Source organism: Simochromis diagramma, unplaced genomic scaffold (assembly GCF_900408965.1).
Source record: "Simochromis diagramma unplaced genomic scaffold, fSimDia1.1 OVJJ01000753.1, whole genome shotgun sequence".
Taxonomy (NCBI): Eukaryota; Metazoa; Chordata; class Actinopteri; order Cichliformes; family Cichlidae; genus Simochromis; species Simochromis diagramma.
This window is the reverse complement of record NW_024387523.1, coordinates 22083088-22103917: the sequence shown is the minus strand read 5'-3', so window position 1 is coordinate 22103917 and position 20830 is coordinate 22083088. Positions and strand designations below refer to the sequence as shown.

General features: G+C 42.9%; 1 protein-coding gene across 1 annotated transcript; it reads right to left on the bottom strand.

Annotated features, from left to right (window-relative positions):
- Position 1: 1 nt before the first annotated feature.
- Positions 2-20562, bottom strand: cpsf1 (cleavage and polyadenylation specific factor 1). Its single transcript, XM_040021012.1, has 38 exons — positions 20398-20562; positions 19762-19927; positions 19635-19662; positions 19409-19542; positions 19230-19310; positions 18993-19144; positions 17464-17610; positions 17122-17261; positions 16927-17037; positions 16742-16835; positions 16569-16656; positions 15559-15702; positions 15349-15400; positions 15189-15262; positions 15033-15107; positions 14867-14947; positions 14473-14568; positions 14198-14380; positions 13164-13305; positions 12778-12956; positions 12435-12571; positions 12176-12356; positions 9701-9907; positions 9449-9538; positions 9227-9373; positions 8980-9132; positions 8510-8626; positions 8150-8240; positions 7116-7200; positions 5592-5733; positions 5320-5472; positions 3561-3737; positions 1683-1749; positions 1528-1575; positions 1290-1445; positions 474-603; positions 245-383; positions 2-168 (listed from the first exon to the last, which is right to left on the bottom strand). Exons 2-38 carry the CDS (start codon positions 19903-19905, stop codon positions 121-123), a joined length of 4413 nt encoding a protein of 1470 aa, XP_039876946.1. The 5' UTR covers positions 19906-19927; positions 20398-20562; the 3' UTR covers positions 2-120.
- Between the last annotated feature and the right edge of the window lie 268 nt (positions 20563-20830).

Here is a 20830-nt window from a genome sequence, read left to right as displayed (position 1 = left end):
GTTTGTTTTTTTCCCTCTTTTATACAAAATATTCTAAGAAAACAAATCAAAGTTTCCATAACAAAAAGTCTTCTGTTCACTATAAAACAACTCAGTGAAGAAGAAGCAGGAATGTGGCGTTCAGAAATGAGCCGTTACTCTGTCGATCTCCAGAAGGTCATCCAGGATCTGCAGGGAGAAGGAAATTAAATGAGCGAAGAGCTGAGCTAACGGGAAGCTCCGGTCTGCTGTTCTGTGCACTCACGATGTCCTGAGTCGTCCCGATCTTCTTGGCCAGCTCGCTGCGCTCCATCGTGCTGAGGTACAGGTACTTGTTGAGGAGCTCTCCATCCAGGATGTTCTTCACAGGATTCTGAAGGCTCCGCCTGTCGCTGTGCAGCATTCTGGATACCATAGACAAACACGTCACTCACATCAGCATCCTGAACTGTAAGGTTTCATAATTCATGTCAGAAAGCTGCAGTGCTGCTAACCTGAAGGCTTTTGGGTTCAGACCCGCGTGATGAGGCAGCATGGTGGTGAGCGCATTTTGCAACATCAGCAGACGGCGGTAAGTCTTCTCCTGCATGGGGAGGAGCAGGCCGATGCCTCCATCCAGGGTTGCTGTGGGAACATGATTAGTTCATATAGGGAACTGAAGCTTCTCATTACCATGTGATTCATACTGGTTGTGATTTGGCGATTGTGATAAGTTCACAAAATAAAATCAGCATAAATCAGTAACAACAATCGCCTCACTTTATATTGTAACGTAAAGACTCTGAGCAAGTGCTTTGGTGACAGTGGGAGGGAAAAACTCATTTTTAACAAGAACTTTTAGTTTTAAAATACATCGTTGACAGTTTGTTTTCAGTTACATCAAATTTCGTGTTTTAATTTACTGTCATATCCTCTCACCCCAACCGGTCGCAGCAGATGGCCCCGCCCCTCCCTGAGCCTGGTTCTGCCGGAGGGTTCTGCCGGAGGTTTCTTCCTGTTAAAAGGGAGTTTTTCCTTCCCACTGTCGCCAAAGTGCTTGCTCATAGGGGGTCATATGAATGTTGGGTTTTTCCTCTATCTATTATTGTACGATCTACTGTACAATGTAAAGCACCTTGAGGCGACTGTTGTTGTGATTTGGCGCTATATAAATAAAATTGATATGAATTAAATTGAATATCTTTGGTTCACAGCACATTTGCAATGTTGTGACTGAATGTGATTCGGTAACATCAGCTTAGTTCAGTTAGTAAAAGGAATATTTGTTGGTATGAGTTTTGATTCTCCCGGTAAAGCCTTGTGCTACCCACCGAACCACGTGATGTGCTTGTTGTCCCAGGTTAGAGCCTTTTTGCTGCTAGCATCCAGCGCCCCTCTGCACGGCATCCGCCAAAAAGTGTTGATGTTAGCTCCGGCGTTGAAGTCCGCTCGCCTCAGCAGGCGCATTCCTCCAAAGCTCTCTTTAGCTGCAACACACACACACACACAGAGCACTTAACAAGGACTGTGTAATTTTAAATTAAGTTACAAAACATCTACAGCACATACCTTCAGGCAAATACATGTAAACATAGAGGTTCTTGTCTCGATCCGACACTGGAAGCAAGAGAACAGAAAAGCTTTGTGAGAAAACGATTTGATCATTAAAGTTTCTTTGTTGTTGTTGATTGTTTTTGTAAAATAAAGATTATTCCAGACGTTACCCAAGAATCCAAGCTGGTTGTTATCCACCATGAATTCGATGCTGTAGACTTCTAAAGGCTTTGCATCCTGTTGCCAAAGCAATAAGAAAAGAGTTAAAACCCAACAGAGAAGGCTACAGGCCCCTGAATCATCCCCTGCTGCCAGAGCTGCTCTCGTCAAGATGAACCTGGCTCAAAGACATCAGTAATCACTCAAATGAGCGGGTGGAGGGAGGTTTGGAGTCTTCTCCCACCCCCATTCTCTGCGGCCTGCTGGAGCGGGGGGGCTAGGAGGAGGAGTTGGCCGTCCGACTGCGGTCTGGGGTGTGGGGCCTCCCTGCTGCTGCGGAGTCGGGGTGGTCTGCCTCTCCCCACCGCAGGGAAAAGGGTAACACCACCTGGGTCTGGGTGCAATTCCCCCCTCCAGGGGCAAGGGTACCTAGACCCGGTTTGTAGAGTACGCTTGGGGAGTGTGATTGTGTGTACAGCGTCTCTTTATGTCTGTCTCCATGTTGGTTGAGTGTGGAGTAAGTGCCTATGAGAGCATGAGGGTGGGAATGGATGTTTGTGTCTGTGTGTGCCTGTATGTCTGTGTCTATATGTCAGGTTGGGTATCAGACGCCACCTCTCTGGGGACATCTCAGGCCCTCCAAGGTTTGGAGGCCTATCTCCACCCACCACCACTTCCCCTGCCAGTGGCGGACTCCCTCAGGTGTCGGTGCGTTGGTGGTTCTTTGTGTCTGGGGGTGGGCGTCTGGGTACACACCGGCTCACTCCTTGGCGGCCGCTTATCGGGGCCTGGAGCCTGGGGCTCGCTCGGGCCACTCCGGAGGTGGGGTGGCCCCGGCCTCTCGGCCTGGGGCTCGGTCACTCAGGCACAGCTGGCTGCCGGCGGAGCTCACGGGCGCGTCACTGCAACTCCCCCTGGCTTCTGCTCCGCGGCTGCTGAGTGAGCCCTCATCTGGGACTCTCCTCAGCTCTTACTGGGACAGTGGCGCGGCTGCCCCTCTGTTGGTCTTCCTTGGTCTCTTGTGTTCTGGGGGCCTCTGGATGTCTGGAGTCTTGATCTCCTCCATACCTGCTTCATGCCCTGGAGGACGGGGCTGTGGCTCCCCACACTCCCTAGCAGATCGTTACATGGAGAAACCTTTGGAATGCAAGCATGCTGATCCACACAGGTATGCACACAGGTGTACACACGGGTATTCACAGACGCGGACTACAGCTTTCTTGGCTGCTGCCTCAAAGCACATTGTGCGCTGTCTATCTTGCGTGCTGCACAATATCGTTTATTATTTAGTAACTATTGATATCTATGACTAGCTAGTTTATTGTGATGGTGCTTTGTTTTCTTTATTATTATGTTGCTCTTTGTTGTTTGCTGTCTCCTCTGTTTGTTTGTTTTTTGTTTGTTTTTTCTTTCTCCATACAGGTGACCCAGGAGTTTGTTTTTTTTTTTTTTTTTTTTTTTTTTTTCTCTCTCTTCCCCCCCCTTCTCACCGTCTCTTCTCCCCTTTGGTTTTCTCTCTTTCCCTCCCTCTCTTTCTCTCATTCATTCCCCCTGTCCTATTTATTAAAAAAAAAAAAAAAAAAAGAAAAAAATGACAAAGGATGAACTGAAGCTCTGCCATCACGTAATGTCGCATACTGCTGTTTCTGATGTCATTTAAAAAAAAAAAAAAAAAAAAAAAAAAAAAAAAAGTAATCACTCACAGATCTTCATCAGTACACCCTCCACTGTGTGCTGTAGCCACGGTTACTTAATCCTGATTTACACTCTCATACAGCTCATCTTTCCTGACTGTTTACAACCCTGACTTCATTTGGGAATACTTGAAATGACAGACGTTTGAGTCTGGGACAGGCTCCACCCATTGAGTCGTGGCGTTTCCTCCTCACCCTGCTGACAAGAGACAGCGTCTTGCTCTCCTCCTGGTAGCGCAGTAGCGAGATGCTCTTCATCAAGTCAGCAGCCAGGATGAAATTCTTGATGCTGAACATCTGGTGGATGTAGAGCTGCGTGTCGATGAAGGCCATACCCGTCAGATCATTGTCCTTCAGGACCCACAGGAAGATCTGAAAGAGGAAGTTATACCATTTGTTTTTGCGGGCGACTCACCTCTTTGGGTGATTATCGCAGAATTTCAAAAATGAAACATTAAAGGTCATTTAAACTCCAGCGAGCATCCTGACAAAAAATTCAGTGGCTTAATAATAAGTGAGTTCAGATGAGAGGCGACCGGGCACAATCAGTCAGATAGTGAAATCTGACTGCTTATGCAACATTTTCTAAAATATACAGTAGGGATGCACCGATACCTGTATCGGCCTCGATACCACATTTTCTAAAGTACTCGTACTCGTTAAAAGTCCCCCGATACCGGGGACCGATACCACGGTCTGAGACCTGTCTATGTTTGAGCGGCATGTAAGGGGTTAATCACAGGCGCCGAGTGCCCGCCCCCAGGCCCCGAGTGCCCGCCCCCAGGCCCCGGCTGCAGCTCAGAGCTGAGAGAAGGGCGGGCGAGACAAGTCAGCCGTGTGGAACTATTTCAAAGTGAACGAAGACGCGAAAAGAAACAGCACGTATTACATGCTCCAGTCCCTCATGGAGCAAAAGCGAGTGCTGGGGGTGTCCAAGCATGAACTCCCTGACTATCTCACCGCTCACCAATGGGCTCTTATGGAGACGACTGTTGCCATCCTCTCCCCCTTTGAGGAACTAACTAAAAAAGTGAGCAGCTACGACGCACTAGCCTCTGATGTCATCCCAGCTGTGACTGTGCTTGTGAGACTTCTAAACAGAGAAACAGACGAGTAAATACCTCTCAGCCCCATGTAGCAGCGTGGAAAGTGAAAGGCTTTTTAGCTCAGTGTCACACATTATAGATGAAAACAGAAACAGTCTGAGTGCTGATAATGCAGAAAAGCTACTTTTCTTAAAAAAAAACCTGCCACTCACTTTTTCTCTCCTTTAAGTGAGTCATCTTAGACTTGATGTTAATACCTACCTCAGTTGCACTGACTGCCACAGTTCTATTTTGGTGGATGTTGTTAGTTTATTCAAATATTGTGCACTAAATAGCAAAGATGTTTATTAATGCCCCTTGTGTTGTCCAAAGCGGCAGAGTTTACAACAAACTGAAAAAAATACTTGAGTTGCACTGTCACTGTTTAAATTTTTTTTTTCATAATTATTTATTCTGTAATATGTTGCATGCAACATGCTTTTCATTTTAAATAAATGTTCTTAATTCCAAACCAGTCCCTTGTTGTTTTTTTTTGTTAAATTATAGGACTAAAGCTGTTACCTGTAAATTTAAATCATGTTTTTATTAAGTACTCGGTATCGGTATTGGCGAGTACTGAAATGCAAGTACTCGTACTTGTTTCCAAAAAAGTGGTATCGGTGCATCCCTAATATACAGCAATAACAAACTTTTACAAGTACTAAATTTTAATGGTGGACAACTGATCCATTAAAGACCCTACAGTGTGACTCTTTTCACTGAGTGGGATGGTGTGTAGAGGCTGGATTAGAAAGCAGGCTAGGACTCCTCCGACCAGGTAAATGTTTGAGTACTGTTCAATAACCAGACCCAGTGTGACGGAGCACTGGTGTCGCTATATGCAGCCACGTCATGAGTGTTTTTCAGACCTTCTGGCCGATGGCTGACACCAGGTATCCGTTACAGTGACACAGAGCAGTCACCGGTCCCTTCTGCTCCTTCTCATAGAGCACTTTAAACTTGTTCTTGGTGAGGGGCTGGCCGGGCTCCGGCACCACTTCAATCACATCCAGGATCAGAATCTGAAGGTGAGACAAAATTGAAAAACAAAAAACGAATTTAATGGAAGTTAACAAAGCAGTTTTGTTACGAGGTGACATGTGGGAGGAAGAGACTAAATAATGTTTCATTTCCAGCTCACCCGGCCCCTGCAGGTGACCTCCTCCCCCTGCATCAGACACGTTCCTGCTGCGATGTAACCCTTCAGTCCAGACACAGTCTCCTGACTCCTCAGTGCCACCGTCTTCATGCACGTGACGTGTTCCCACTCCTCCAGGTCAATCCTTTATGGAGACAGACATCACAATCATTCACTCCTGTTAGCAACCATCTATCTATGATACAGCATCGTCCGGTCATAGATTACTGGGATTTATATGGCTGTATAGATTATATGTCAATATGGAGAAGGTGCTAGAAAGACTGCCAGCTCAGCAGGAAATCATCAATCAGGTACATATGGTCGAGCAGCCAGTGTGAGACGACTTTTTTCTCTGGGTGATTTTGTGACGATCAAAGCAACGCTGGGGGGGCTTTGAGTGGGGGAAAAAACCCAAGTGTGCACTACGGGTGATTGATTTTTATTGTATAAATCATATACAGAGAGGGATACAAAGAGCAGGGGATCTCAAACTGTGAGGTGGGTCACATTGGTGGGGCATGGAGGCCCAGGGGAAAAGCATGAGCGGAATGTTGAATCAATATAAATTCTGAAGAGAAAATAAACATACTATATTGCACCATCAAGCGGACCTTTAGTTCACTAAAAGTCAAACCTGAACTTTTTTTTTGATAATGACTTGGGGAAAAGGAAGGTGAACTTTTTAAAGTGGGCGATTTGAGCAAAGCGAAAGAAAGCAGACCTAAAGCAGCAGCATGAAACTAAAATACTAAAACTGTTCTCCCGGGCTTAAACCAGGGAAACACTAGCTCACTAGTCTGAGTTATCTGCCTGTAACTAAGTTCTCCATCGTCCTTTGAAGAGGTCACGCTCTTATGCAAGTGAAGTGTGATCAAAGCGCTCAAAAAAGTTACATTACAGTAACTTGCAGTAAAGCAGCTGCTCTTTAGACACAGCATTTGAAGATACTTTCTGAGTGCATCTAAAACAGTTCGTTCAACTAAAAATGTTTCCTAATCTGAAGACTTTAAACTGGCAGAAAGCCTCAGCTGTCCCTGCTTCACAATAACAGATCAAATGATCCTGAATGGAAATGCACTTCAACATCAAACACAGGAATACAAAAGCTCAGTGCCCCAAAATATGCTGCTTAAGAAGACTGGGCCCGGCTTACATAATGCATCGTTCAGCTGCTCACAGAGAAGCACTCAGAGGAGCGCTAATAATAATGCAGAGTAGTTAATGAACAGGGACTTGGATAAACCACTCAATATTTTCAACTGATGAAGGTAAGCAGCCACGTGAGACTAAATTTATAGTCTACAACAACTTGGATAAATGGCCCAAGACTTTCAATTAAAGCCCACACTTCTCCCACAGTCTCCAGTGGAACAGCTCAGGGCAGGGAAAATGAGAAAAAACTGGCACAATCTGGGCTGGACCACTTTCTCTATGGCTGCCCAGTATCTATTAAAACAAAGCATTTCTATTGATTTCACAAACTGCACTATGGCTCTTTAAAGTAGTGCAATAAAAAGCTTTTACCGTGTGTTGGGAATGGCCTCCCAGCTCACTGGAGAGATGAGCTGGATTGAGAACTTCTCCTGCTGCGGATGAATGTAGCGTTCATCTGCAGGGGGCAAGAGGAGAAACGTCAATGCTCTCTATTCACATGGAAACGAATCAGCCAAAGACAGATCAGATTTACACTGATCTTCAATAAAAGCAGTGACACAAAAACGATTGCGCTAGCAGCTACGGAGGAGAGCTCAATGTCATGCATTCACCACAAGTCAAAAGCCCGGTAGCTTAAGATGACATATTTGTCTGTAACTATGCAAAAATATGACTGAAAACTAGCTAAAAGCACACAAATCACCAAAAACAATGAATAGACAGTTAAACTGGCATCAAGGTGACACTTTAAATACAAACAAAACCACCATATTCAGGAAATATATTGTAAATGGCTGACTGAATAACAAAACGTAATTTAGAAATAACTGAAAGACACAGCTGTGAATAACAGAGCAATTCCAGCTTAATGTAGTTTCCAAGTTAAAAAAGCAAAAACAGCTAAAAGTATCTGAAAATAGTTGAGTTTAACATGACTGATTAAATTCATGTTTTAAAAAGCTCAAATAGCCAACTAAAAGTAGTTTGTCAAATACTTCTAAATGATCCCCTGAAGTAACCGATAAATAAAACCTCCCTGTATTTAAACAGCAATTAATCTAATCTAAGGTCAAATATTCTGTATGTACTGAATCTATATTCTTTGAATAAAGGCTGTCAAGTGATCAGTGAATAACATGTTTGCTGGAAAGGCTGATCACTACTTTCATACATTGATAATATCAATACCAACGCAGGTGCTGGGACTGGATAGCTACCAGTCCAATAGCATCGATACTTTGTTTCTATCCTCTGAGTTGAACTGTGCTAAATAAACAATTATTAATATTATTTATTAAATCTCTATATAATAATCTTTTTGTGTTGACTGTCAAGTCTGTTTTATTTCTACAGCACATTTAAACAACAGAAGGTGCTTTAGAGACGGTCTCCGAAACACTGACCTCGTTCTATGACTTCGTATTCCTTCTCCTCTCCTGTCATCCTCGGAATGCGTGTACATGGTTCTTTCACACTGGTGCACACAGCATACACCTGAAAGGAAAAAATACAAAATCCCACTAAAAAAAGGTTCACATCAAAGACTTAATCCCTTCAAAGTCACCCTGCATTGATTTTTTTTCTTTTCCAGCAAGAAAAACTTCAAGGCCAGAAGCCTTTCATCTCCTCGATCAATATGCTTTTATTTTGCATCGTGTTATCTGAGTGGATGTGTTTGAGTCCGGGGGATGTGTTTCGCCTCAAATGTGTGTCGAGGCTTCGGCGCCTTTGGTGCTGTGAGGGCTTAGCGAGAAGAGCCTTGCCTTGGATTCCACGTGGTAGGAGACATAGTGGACGGTGCACCTCAGAGGGATTTTTCTGACTGGCCACGGGGCGTCGTAGGACAGATACGTGGGCAAAACGCTGATCCTTAGCTCGCCCTGTGAGAGAGCACACACACAGAAAAGCCTCAAGGATCTGATTTGGTTTGTTTACTTCCTGTAATGTCACTTCTGGCTTGCTTTAGTGATCTTCAAACACTTTCTCAGCTGAGACAATTAAACCTGGTGCTGTTCCAGAATAATTACGCTCCTTCCTCTGTGGTCTCTTTTCTTAACGTGTGCAAAAAAACACTGAATTTCTAAACTCTTCAGGACCTCCACGTTTATATTCATGAAGCTCTGAGGACAAAAATGTCTGCACGTCGTAATTTGTCTACCAATTTAATAATAAAAACCAGCTCAGTGCAGTCTAGTAAAGTATAACAATAAAATAAAACAAACAGTTCTTGTACCTGTTTGTTAAAGTACAGAAAACCTTTGGGGCAGTTGATATTATGGAAGGGGGAGAAAGACTCAATGGAGCCATCAATGGTCATTGGGTGAAGCCTCAACGCTCCACGAGACGTGACCAACATCCAGTGAGGAGACGGGCCGCAGATAAATACCTGGGATAGCAAAGACACAAAAAGACTCCTGGTTGCAGGGCTGTTTCTTGAATAACAAAGGTCTATAATTAGTTCTTAACAAAGGCATTCTTACTCCTGAGTATCCAGAGATGTCCTCAAAGTATCTGAACCTGGCAATCCGACCTTTCACGCCAGAATTTTCCTCGTTGGCACTGCTCTCTGCTTTCTTATCTTTCTTGAGCTTGGATTTCTTTTCCCTGAAGTTAATGTTGTGGGGTACCTGTGGAGAGTCCGGTGACACGGTTAATGAGGCGTCACCTAAGCTGACTTGATTTAATTTTATCAGTGCACACACTTTTTTGAAGCGGACTTTCAGGTTGTTTTGTGGCTGTTGTTGATCATACTGGAACGCTTCATAGATCAGAAGCTCTTGTTCAACGTGGACCTAGAAAACAATGAAAATGTAGATTTTTTTTTTTACTATGGTTTGTTACATCTGGTGAATGATTAATATGACACAGCAGAAGTGACTGTAGAGTGTTGGGAGGTGGAGAAGAGTTTTCCAACACAACATCTGACCTTAGCACTGAAAACTGTAAAAACTCACCAGCAAATATGGTTTACTGTGATTGTTGCCAAGTGAAACCAAAGCCACTTCTTTGACTAATGGAATCTCTCCTTGACGGGTGACTTCTTCTTTTTTACCCTCCCCCTGTGTTGCCGATTGGCCAGAGGAACTGTCCACCAGCACCCTTTGGCCCACTGGGAAGTTCTTCACCAGGAACACCAAGCGCCAGTCTGGCAGCTGATAAATCTGTTCAAATAACCAGCAGTCAAAATGAGTGTTCTTCTGATTCTTTACTGTACATACTGATCATGTGTTATTTTCAAGTTCAGTTTTATTGTATGTTCACACAAACTGTAACAAACTGCAAGTCAACATCCAGGAAAAAACTGGCTGTGAACCACAGATCAATCTGTTAAGTCAGCGGTCCCCAACCCCCGGGCCTCGGACCGGTACCGGTCCGTGAGTCGTTTGGTACCAGGCCACAAGAGTTGAGGCTCAGGTCTGAAATGTATGGTTTTCAGGGTTTTTATCGGTTTTCCGCGTTATTTTGTTATCGTTTTTATCGTTAACTCGGCTTTCCTGAGCCTTTTCACGTGTGTTATGAATAAATCTTCTTTTTTTCTGTACCGGTACTAGTTTTATTTTGTTGTATTTATTCGTGACACCTTAAAGGCCGGTCCGTGAAAATATTGTCAGGCATAAACCGGTCCGTGGCGCAAAAAGGTCGGGGACCGCTGTGTTAAGTGATTAAATAATAAGTCTCTTGTGTGTTTCTTCAAAGTCATGCTAGAGTTGTACAACTGTGTTAAGATTACAAAGTGTAGCACACCTTTAAGCTAATTTAAAATAAAATCAAGCTGTGCACTACAACACCTCAGAATTATATCATGCATCGGAAATGAGTCTCCATCAGCTCAGAGTCACAGCTCTTTGGAAACAACTGAAACTTTCCAAAAACATTGTTTACTTTGTTGTGAAAGTAGCATCTCAGACACAGTGCTGGCTGCTTTTTGTCCATCAAGTGTCACAACTACTAAACTAAAGTGAAATGTACTTTCACTGAAAACAATATACCTTCGTGCTTCGCTGCATAAAACGTATGAAATACATTACTGTTGCTATAGTTTCTAAAGTAGCCAGCAATACCTAGAAGCTGCAGAGCATCATGTCAACTTCAAACCCTCTAAAACCTCCCTGCTTTTTAGCTTTTGATTTTTTAAGCAGCTTGCTAGCTTATTTCTTCCCCTCCAACAGCACCTGATAAATCCTTTTTCCCAGGAAAACAATGTTTGCTTGGGAGTAGAATAACACAGATCACTTTAACCAAACTAATTTGGAAATTGCTAATTATGTCTGATTTAACAGTGTGCAGTACACAATTTCAACATACTGAAAGATCAAACACTCATATTACCAATAACAGCTTAGCTGAGGCCAAGAGTCTTTTAACTGCATAAAAATCACTGACAAAGGAAGATGCAGCCATTAGTCCAATTACCTCTCACCTCAAGAAAACCGACAGAAAGAGCAAGTTATGTAAACAATCAGAACCAACTGTGGAGGGGGGCTTTAAAAGGCTGCCCCGAAGCTGATTATTCACTGGTTTAGATGAAGACTGAACTCAGATTCCTCAATCAAACATTTCTTGATCCATGTGACAGAGTGTGATGAGATTGTGGTTAAACTAATGAGCTAAAATAAATAGCTAAAACCTGAGGTGGTTTGATATTCTCCTTTAGCGCCAATTAGGGCTTAGTGACATGGAGTTTTCTACCTTTTTCCAAAGTGTTCATACTGTTAAGAGTTCCCTCAGAAAAGTCTTGCCAGTGTTTGAAGCTCTCCCACTCTCCCTCTGTTTGTAATATGAGGAAACACTGTAAATAAGAACTTATCTTCTTCAAAGCGTCCAGACGTCTTTGAGAAAAAAAAAAGTGAAAAATATTCAGTCTAGTCTGTGTGACTGTGCAGTTTTATTAGTTTGAATGTACACTAAACAACTGCAGTCACAAAATAACACAAACTGACAGAGGTCGCAGTAAATGAAGTTTCTAGTGGAGTGTGACGGCTTCACTTCATTGTCTGAAAGAGCTTTCTGATGCCAGCAGAAGTGGTGAAAATGTTCTAAGATAGCAAACACTTGAAACCTTATTGATTCTTTTAGGTGTTTACAATCAGTGTGCTGCTGATTGTGTCCACAGCAGAAAATGGCTTTAGTTTGTGTGCAGGTCGGTACTGTAGGGAACGCACGGACTGTCCACAAGGACCTGATACAATCCCACTTCAGAGAAAATGAACCCTCCCCAGCTGAGTGCAGACGTTTTACCCAGTGCATTGATCATTACTTAAAAAAAAAAAAAAAAACATCAAAAAGAAATACACGCTTTTAAATGTGACTTTAAATTACATCTCTCTTGTGAAAGTTCTAAAAGCATCGTACATGTTTTTTTTCCATTGTAAATAGAATAAATGGTGAATCAGCATTCAGTAGATTCCAGTAAACAACTATCACCATACCTCCATCACTCCATTCTCCCTGATGATCATGCACCAATGGGTTGGCTCTGCTTTGCTCGAGGTCGCCTCGCTCCCAGACGTTGTCGGTGCCACAAAGCTGCGGTTCATATCTTCCTTGGCAGGCGTTGCACTCGCATTCGAGTCTCCGTACAGCATTTCCTCCTCGTCATCCACTGTGTTGCTGCACACGCATTTAATAACAGTCAGCAGTGTGAAGACTGGCTGAAGGCGTCAGTGAGGAGGCGAACTGAACTCTTACCTCATGTCATGGATGATGGTCTCTGCTTCAGACTGACTCCTGATGGTGTCCTCTTTGATGGAGCAGCTCACTTTGTTTTCTGTTGTAAACATTCCGCTCACGTCTCGGTAGGCGCACAGTGTGATGACACGAGATTGCTGTTAAATCAGAAACCAGTTTAACCAAGGTTAATACTGCTGAGAACCATATAAGAGCATTTTGCAAATCCAGTTTCCATAAGAGAAAGACCGTCATGAACGCTGCCAATATTAAAGAAGTGAAACTGAGTCGGCCAACTCTGCTGGGTGAGCTTCACTGTGGCCAGCAGGGGGTGTGTTTGTTTTTGTGAACACCGGTCACTCACGCTGGGAATCTGTGGTTTCTGCAGTGCCAGTCGGTGCATCTTCCCCATGTACGAGTCAGACTTCAGCACAAACATGGTGACCACTCCCTCAGCAGTCATGATAACCACATATGGGTCAGCCACAGAGCAATGCACTATGGGAGAACCCAGGTCCACGGGGATGAAGTGGAGCTGTCTCACTGACAGAAAAAGTAAAAAAAAAAAAAAATTGTTAAAGGTATCACTCAAATGATGAACCAAAACAAACACACACACTAAAGTAACGCTTTTAAAACACAACAACTTGTTTTACTTTATTTAATGAGGTTTTTGTTTAACAGCTTCCAGCTGCAATTATTCAAAGCTAAGGACAAAAGTTACAAAATAAATAAACCAACTAATTGTACCTCCTTCCAGCAGACGAAGGCCCATGGGAGAGACCTGAATGATGTACTTGTTGTCCCCAATGTTCCCAGCATACACAGTGGGTCCCTGAGTCGCAAAACCACTGGTATCCAGCTCCATGATCTCCTGACCTGTTTGAAGGATCTTCAGGAAAACGCAAAGATGCTTACATCCAACTTCAAAAGCAGAGATGAAATAATAAACAGTCTACAAGATCAAGCAGCACCTTCAGGCGCTGAAAAATAAGGCCAAACTTTGAATTCCCTCTAATAGTCACTACCACAGACTGTATATGAGGAGAAACACGTCGGTTTTGATTTCCATATTTTGGAAAGCTCTGGTTTACTGCTGTTCTTATTTTAAAGCCAAAAGCCAGTTTATTTGGCTTAGAGGGGTAAGTGCTAAGCTATCAACTAACACTATCAAGCTTGGTTAGCAAGCTGCATCCATGAACTGTGCATGACACACAGATATACATGTCTACTTAATGCTAAGATCCTTTCATTGGAGTCAGTGAACTGGACCTCTTCGCTATGTGTGTGCTTGTGTGTGTGAATGTGTGTGTGAATGGGTGAATGACTGAATGTAGTGTAAAGCGCTTTGGGGTCCTTAGGGACATACAAATGCAGGCCATTTACCATTTACCACTTGTGGTGCCTTTTGGAGCATTTGAACAGATTTGTCTAACATGTAATTTGCCTTGTTGTCCGGAACGATCTGTCCAATAAGTTTGTGCTCCAGTTTTTTATTAGTTTGTTACTAATAAAAAGTTATCAGGTATCTGTGTGATTCACCCATACAAGTTAAATGATCATTTCATTTGAAGCGCTTGATTTCCGCTTCTAACGCTAACATTGAGGCTTCAAAAGGAGTTCAAAACTAACGGGAGGTATCACTGTAGCTACTTCCACCTTTTATATACAGTCTGTGTTCCATGTTTTAAATAATCATTCTTGTCAAAGAAAAGCAGCAGAATATCGGTTACAGTCTTTTACCACGACTTCAATCACAACAAAATCGATTAACATGTTTTTACCATTGTTGAATCTTCTCTGCTCAGAATGAGGAAGCCATGCTTCTTCGCATCATCCTCCATGGGAGGTTCCGTCTTCTTCTCCTCTTCCTCCTTTTCCACCTCCTCTTTGTCCTTTTCTCCCTCTTCACCATCATCACCCGTCTCAGCCTCAGCCCCATCCTCTGACTCGTCGCTTTTTGCAGCCTGTGAGAGGCGTAACAAGCATGTGAGTTTAAAAGGTGTTGCCAGCACTTATTTCCAATGTTTATTAGAGAAATAACAAAATAACACTTTACTGTTTTGTCTTCTTTGATGTCACTTGAGATCACAGTCCACATGTCGTGACAACCTGGCAACTCAAACGTAGTGACTACTTGGGGTCGGATGCTTCTCTGAGAACAGAATTTAACAAATTAACAAATGAAAGAAGGGGGAAAAAACAGACACACGATTCTACTGTTGTGACTCACACACGCTTCCCTGTGTGCGTTTTAATTATGCGCTGAGGATTGTTGTTTCTGGGGTGTTTACAGGCTACTCCGTCGATCTCTGAGGCAGCCCTGGTAGACCCAGACTTGACTTTAGCACCGTGACTGGACCTGTGGCAGACGGGCCTCGCGACCACAGGTTTTAGGACGGTGCGGTACCAGAAATCATGAATGAGAGACTGATCTAGTAAGGAGGTTTTACCTGAAGCACAGACAGGGCACCATTCTTGCCGAAGCCAGAGCAAACTACAACTTCCAGGTCAGGCTCAGGGTTGCTCTGAAACTGTGAGTGGAATAAAAAAAATTGAGCTGACAATTCATAACAGCTAACTGTAGCATTAATATAAGACTGTTTCAACTGTCTGTACCTCCTCAGACAGGAAAGCAGGTTCACCCATGGAGGCATTTGCACAAGGCCCAATGTTCAGTATGCTATCACACACCTGTGAAAGACAGAAAAAGACTCTTCCTCATCTTCTATGCACATCTACACCACAGTTAAGCTTAGCAGTTAAGCTTTTTACCTCAAAGGAGTAGGTGGCCAGCTGAGTGCCTGACTGGGCCTCACTTCCATACACTTCTATCTCATCCACCTCATCTGACAAAACAAAGAAGTCGAGTATAACACAGACTGGCAGTTCTCACACACGCTGCTATTGTGCACATGTCAAACAGGAAATGTACCGGTCCAATTGGTGGAGGATTCAACTCGCTTCTTTTTGCTTGGTGGTTCCTCCTAAAAGAAAGAAAGAAAGAAAAAAGAGACAACACGTCAAATAAAACACATCACCTTTCAAGCGCAGTGAGAAAAACTAGAAAATACTATATCTAAATTCAACGCTCAAACTAGCACCAAATCTAAGAATTGCTGTATTTAAGTTTGCACCAGCTCACTTGTTTGTCTTTGTCTTTTTCTTTGTCCTGCCTTTCTTTGCCTTCCTCCGCTGGCGTCTCCTGCAGTTTCTCTGTGTACTTCAGGAGCAGCGAGTTTCCGAGGCGGGAACCCAGGAAAAGGTATCCGGGCTCCATGGTCACCATCTAAGGAAGAAGAGTAATGTAAGGCGACAGTATAACTGGCTGCATCATTCAGGGGGTCCACAGTTACAAGCGAAGCTTTTAAGATCAATTTAAGTGTCATATTAAAGCAAATTTAAGACCTGACATGGATGGAAAAACAAGTAATTACTCCTAAGCCTTTGATCAAGAAATGATCATATTTCCATTTCCATAAGCTAACAAGTAGGATGGCCAGGATGACACCTAACCATTCCTAACTATTATTGTGGGTTTTCACAGTTGTATTGCAAGACATCCATCCATGCACTTCAGCTTATGCTTTTCAGGTCGCCAGTCTGTCGTGGGGCTAACACATAGACAGGAGACAACCATTCGCACTCACATTGACTCCCGCATTCACACCTATGGGCAATTTAGTGTTTCCAATTAACCTATCCCTATTAACTGCATGTCTTTGGACTGTGGGAGGAAGCCAGAGTACCCGGGGAGAACCCCAACCCTATTGCAAGACCTGCATTTTGTATTTTTAAAGATGTTAACAACCTGAAAGAGTCTGTGGAAAAAGAAAGCATTGAATCTAAACAGGACGACAGCAAATGTCAGTGTTCATCTGGTATCCATTGACCCAAGTTCAGTAATTATGACAGCCTAAACCTTTTTCACTGATGTATGTTTAAAGGTTAACAGTGGTTTGATTCTCTCCTGTTGGTATAACCCTCTGAATTAGAGCAGAGGGATAAAAAAAAGCAACGTTTGCCTGCTCAAATCCTGCTCCCTCATGTCCTCTGTGTCTGTCCACAGAAACACGACAGAACGAGTATTTGTTTAAGAAACAGAGCTCCTGTATCACCAGATCATCACTGCTCACAGTCAGAGGCAGGACTTACGCAGGTCGTCAGGACGCTGGCAGCAGCTTTGTCAAAGTGGAAAGCGCGCACGCTCCTCATGCCGTCAGTTATCAGTGTCAACACGTAACTGCAAAACAGCAGCAGCCAGTAAGAAATAATTTAATGTCATCAACATTTGCATGCATGCTGCTGGTAGTGTTACAATAACTCACATCTCCCCTCCTTTCAGCGAGATCACCATCTTGTCGTAAGCAATAAAGTCAGACTGACAACAGTCCAGCGTGAGCTTCACTTCATCTTGTACACCTGCACAACCGAGACATGGTATAGAGTGGTGAGCATCACAGCATACCCAGAGATACACGTACAGGTGTGGGTTTGAAATGATTAATCTTACGCAGAGGAAAGGCTGTGGTCCCATTTGTCTGAGAATTGAGCGAGACTCCGTAGGGAGGAACGCTCTGGTTCAGATAGAGCAGCGAATTCACAGCAAACACCACCACACCACCTGCAAACGTTTCAAGTGTGATCAGCACTCGCTTAATGCAAATTCATATCCAACAGAGCACTGACACGCTTCCTCAGAACTCACCGATGGGTTTGGGGACAGCCATGACCTGTGTACAATCAAAGGGCAGATTACTGAGAGACCAGATGACAGGATGAACCTTCTGCATGATGTTGAGGGAGATTGCAACAATGCTGCAAGTGTCCTGACGGACAGCCACACGCCTGGGGAAAAAAAAAAGCATATAGGAGAAGTGACAATTCTGATAAAAGTGGCTGCTTAGAAACTCAAATTAATACCAAGTTGCCAATGCAGTGTTTCCAGATCCATACTTTACTTGGGCAGAACACCAAGCATATATTAGGCGACTCATTTTTGTATTTTTTTTCCTTTCTCCTGACAGAACTGAATTCTGTTCGCACTAACCCAGGCCATGTCTGGTTGGGCTCAAAAAGAATGAGCAACGTGGGCTCGTAGTAGCCGTGGAGGAACTTCATGTCAATGATGTTGAGGAGCTTCTCATCTAGTTCACGGACGTCAATGATGTAGCTGGGCAAGAAGCTGGATTTAGGTCTGGAGAAGAGATAAACAGACAGCGTTCGTTTGAAAACTGCAGTAACATTAAAAGAAAAAGCATGTTTAGGTAACATCAAGTAGAGAGACGTTTATGAGGATCTAACATCCTTTTCTCTATTATTCTGTTTTATATACTCATTCATCAAATTCATGATGTAAAACAAGTTCATTTTGTTTTGTAATTGAATTCAAAAACAAGTTTCATATATTCTGTTCTCGTGTAAAGTCAAGCGTTTCTGTTATAAGTTTCAAGATCACGACTTGTAGCTCATCAAAATCTGAAATACATCATCTCAAATTATTCAAACCATTTCATTTAAATTACAATTCAAATACTATGAATACAGTGCATCCCAAACTAGTTCACACAAAACCACAAACCCTCCAGAGAAGGAGTGTCATTGCTGAAAAGGCTGGCTGTTCTCAGAGTGCTGGATCAAAGCACTGTTCTGCACTGTTCTTCTGTTTGAAGAGCCTACTATGTAACATAAGAGGCTGATGTCTCCGCCCTTATTTCTGGTTGCATGCTGGTGCATTAACTGTTAATTATCATGTGGTCGTGTCCAGGTGTTTTACATACAGTGCCCGTCACGATAGAAATAAATACAAAGTCTTCACTATTTGTGATGGTTAGTTTTTTTTCCAGAGGCAAAAATATTTGTCCCTCGAGTTTTTCCACTTCTTTGTACAATTTCTCTCCAGGAATCTGCTGATTGTGACTCCTTATATTGATGTTGTGATTTTTATGGTTATTTTTAACAGTTTTTTATCTTACTCATTTATGATATTGATATAATGTTTGCTAACAGGTGCGAGAAAGTAGCTTAAAATGCAAAGGAGGGATGGACAGCCGTGAACAGTTAATCACAGTAACTGTGGGTTGTGTCCACCTGATGTGTAGTTAGTTATAGTCATGTTACGTTGTAAGTAACTGCACTGTTGCTCATTGGTCCAACTGTCCTCTTCTCAGGTGAAAGTAAAATTTCCCTTTCATTTGGAAATCAAACTTCTAGAGTCATGAAGAAGAGTGCAGAGGCATGGAATCCAAGGTGTGTCAAGCCCAGTGTGACATTTCTACAGTCTGTGACAATTTGGGGTGCAATGTGACCTGACAGTGTTCATGGCTGTAGGTCCGTTGTGCAGTAACTTGTGATAAAGCCCATGCACTGAGTGTATGAATGGACATGCTTCTCAGAAGTTTCATTTCTGTCTTTTGATTGATCCTAGCAAATAATCTAATGATTTCAGATACTGGTGTCCCTTTTTTTCTATGAACTGCATCACGCAAAGCTACTCTAGTAGAGTAAAAAAAAAATCAAAACAACTGAGCTGGAACTGAGCGCAACAAATCAACTTTAATAATTGGATGTATAGCTTACCCTTCTCCAACGCCGCTCTCTTGTTCATCCGTTAGCGTGTCCTTTCGGAATGGCAGCACCACGAGTTTGGTGCCATAAACGAGCATTACAGCACAGCGATTCTCTGGATCTACACGGACAATGGGAATATGTACATTCTGTACAAAGCCATCCTGAAAATACAAGAACAGTTATATTCACAGTTGAGTCACTTTGACACATGAACATAAACTCAGGTTTATTTTTGTTGCTACATACTCTGAGCTCTGGCTCCTCAAAGTAATGAAGAGACAGTGTCTTAAGATCATGTGTCCCAGGATCATACTCTACCACAGACAGCTGGTGAGAGACAAAACACAGGCAAAGGTCACTGAGAAACAATTCTAGGGGTAAACAGCATGGTTTATTTAAGCAGCACACTGCTTGCTCTATAATACCTTTGCATCTTTGAAACTCAAAAGGAGTGCATCTCTGCTGGCTCCAACAAGTTGTACACTAGCCATAGACATGATGTTCCCAAAGAGAGAAAAGGAAGCCACCTGTTCCAGCTTCTCTTTACGAGATTTGGAATCTGCGCAAGAAAAGCTGAGACTCAGCAAAACAACAAACATTTTTTTACCAACAGCAAAATTGTATTTGAATGAGATGCTTTCTTTGACATACCAGATGACTTGTCAGCCTTTGAAGTACTCTGAAATAACACAAATGTGGCATACGTCAAAAAGCCCTTTCATGCTTGTGTTAAAAAAAAAGGCACAAAGAAAAAGGGGAATCTTAGAGTTAAAGTTACCTCCACATCATGAATGATCCTGTAAACAAACAGTTGAGACGTTCCAGCTACGACCAGGTTCTTCTCCTTACTGGATATAAAATTGCAGTAGACAGAAAACTCCACTGAGGTCGGTGTGTGGGCTTGTCTGTACACGGCATACATGGTGGCAGGCTGCCCTCAGCATCTAACAGGTGAAAACACTCACGTCAAGACCTCTGACATCACTTCACCACTAAAACGATCGGTACACAGGTATGTGTGTATCTACGTTAAACAAAATTACCCACAAAAACTGCACAGACAGTCCGAGCGCCGTTTTATAGATTACGTCAGTGTACGCTTAAATAGGCTTCATAATGATCAAATGCTAGCTAGCTGATGACATACCAGAAAACAGCGCTACATTTTGTCTGTGTTTTTCAGTTATTAGCATTTATTCTGATAACTGGTTTAACTTAACCAGCGATATCCACTCGTGTTGTTAGGCTCAGCTTCAGTTTAGCTAGCTTCGAATAGCAAATGTATGGGAAAAGCCGGTTATGTTAGCTGCCTTAGCAGCACGCTAACGTTCCCATTTGTAGCTGGTATGGCATTGTAACAGGATACCGTTTTTCAAATGTTTTCACAAGCAGTGAATGTAACGCGTGGACGTACCTATGTCCGTCACGTTATCTGAGTTTGCAGCTTTATTGTTTCCTCCCTTGTTCACACTGAGCGTGACATATTTTGTGTGATACTAACTTAAGCTAGCTAACCGATAGCAAGGTTAGCCGTCGTTGTTGTGGCTGCGTTGGTCTTCTTCTTCGTGTCCTTTTTTTTTTTTTGCCAACCACTCCAATGCACATTAGCGCCACCTATATTTAGCATTTTGATAGCAGCTGCTGTCTCAGAGTTACTTTGTGTGTGTAAAGATCTGAAACAAATGAAGAGTAAAGGGGGCAGAGCTTATCAGTCTGTGGCGCTAAGGCTTTGTAACAGTGTCCCTCTACCATTACATTTATTTAGCTGACTCTGTGGACTCTTTAAAAGTAGCTAAAATCTTTTTTGTTTAATCAGGCTTTTTGTTGATTCTCTTACTGATTGTATT

Excerpts from the sequence above, each read along its gene's own strand:
- cpsf1 (XM_040021012.1), bottom strand. The coding sequence starts at position 19,905 with ATGTATGCCGTGTACAGACAAGCCCACACACCGACCTCAGTGGAGTTT. Across the intron at positions 8,627-8,979 it reads TTCTGTACTTTAACAAACAG|GGCGAGCTAAGGATCAGCGT; the intron begins GTACAAGAACTG and ends GCTCTCTCACAG. Across the intron at positions 5,473-5,591 it reads AGGTCACCTGCAGGGGCCGG|ATTCTGATCCTGGATGTGAT; the intron begins GTGAGCTGGAAA and ends TCTCACCTTCAG.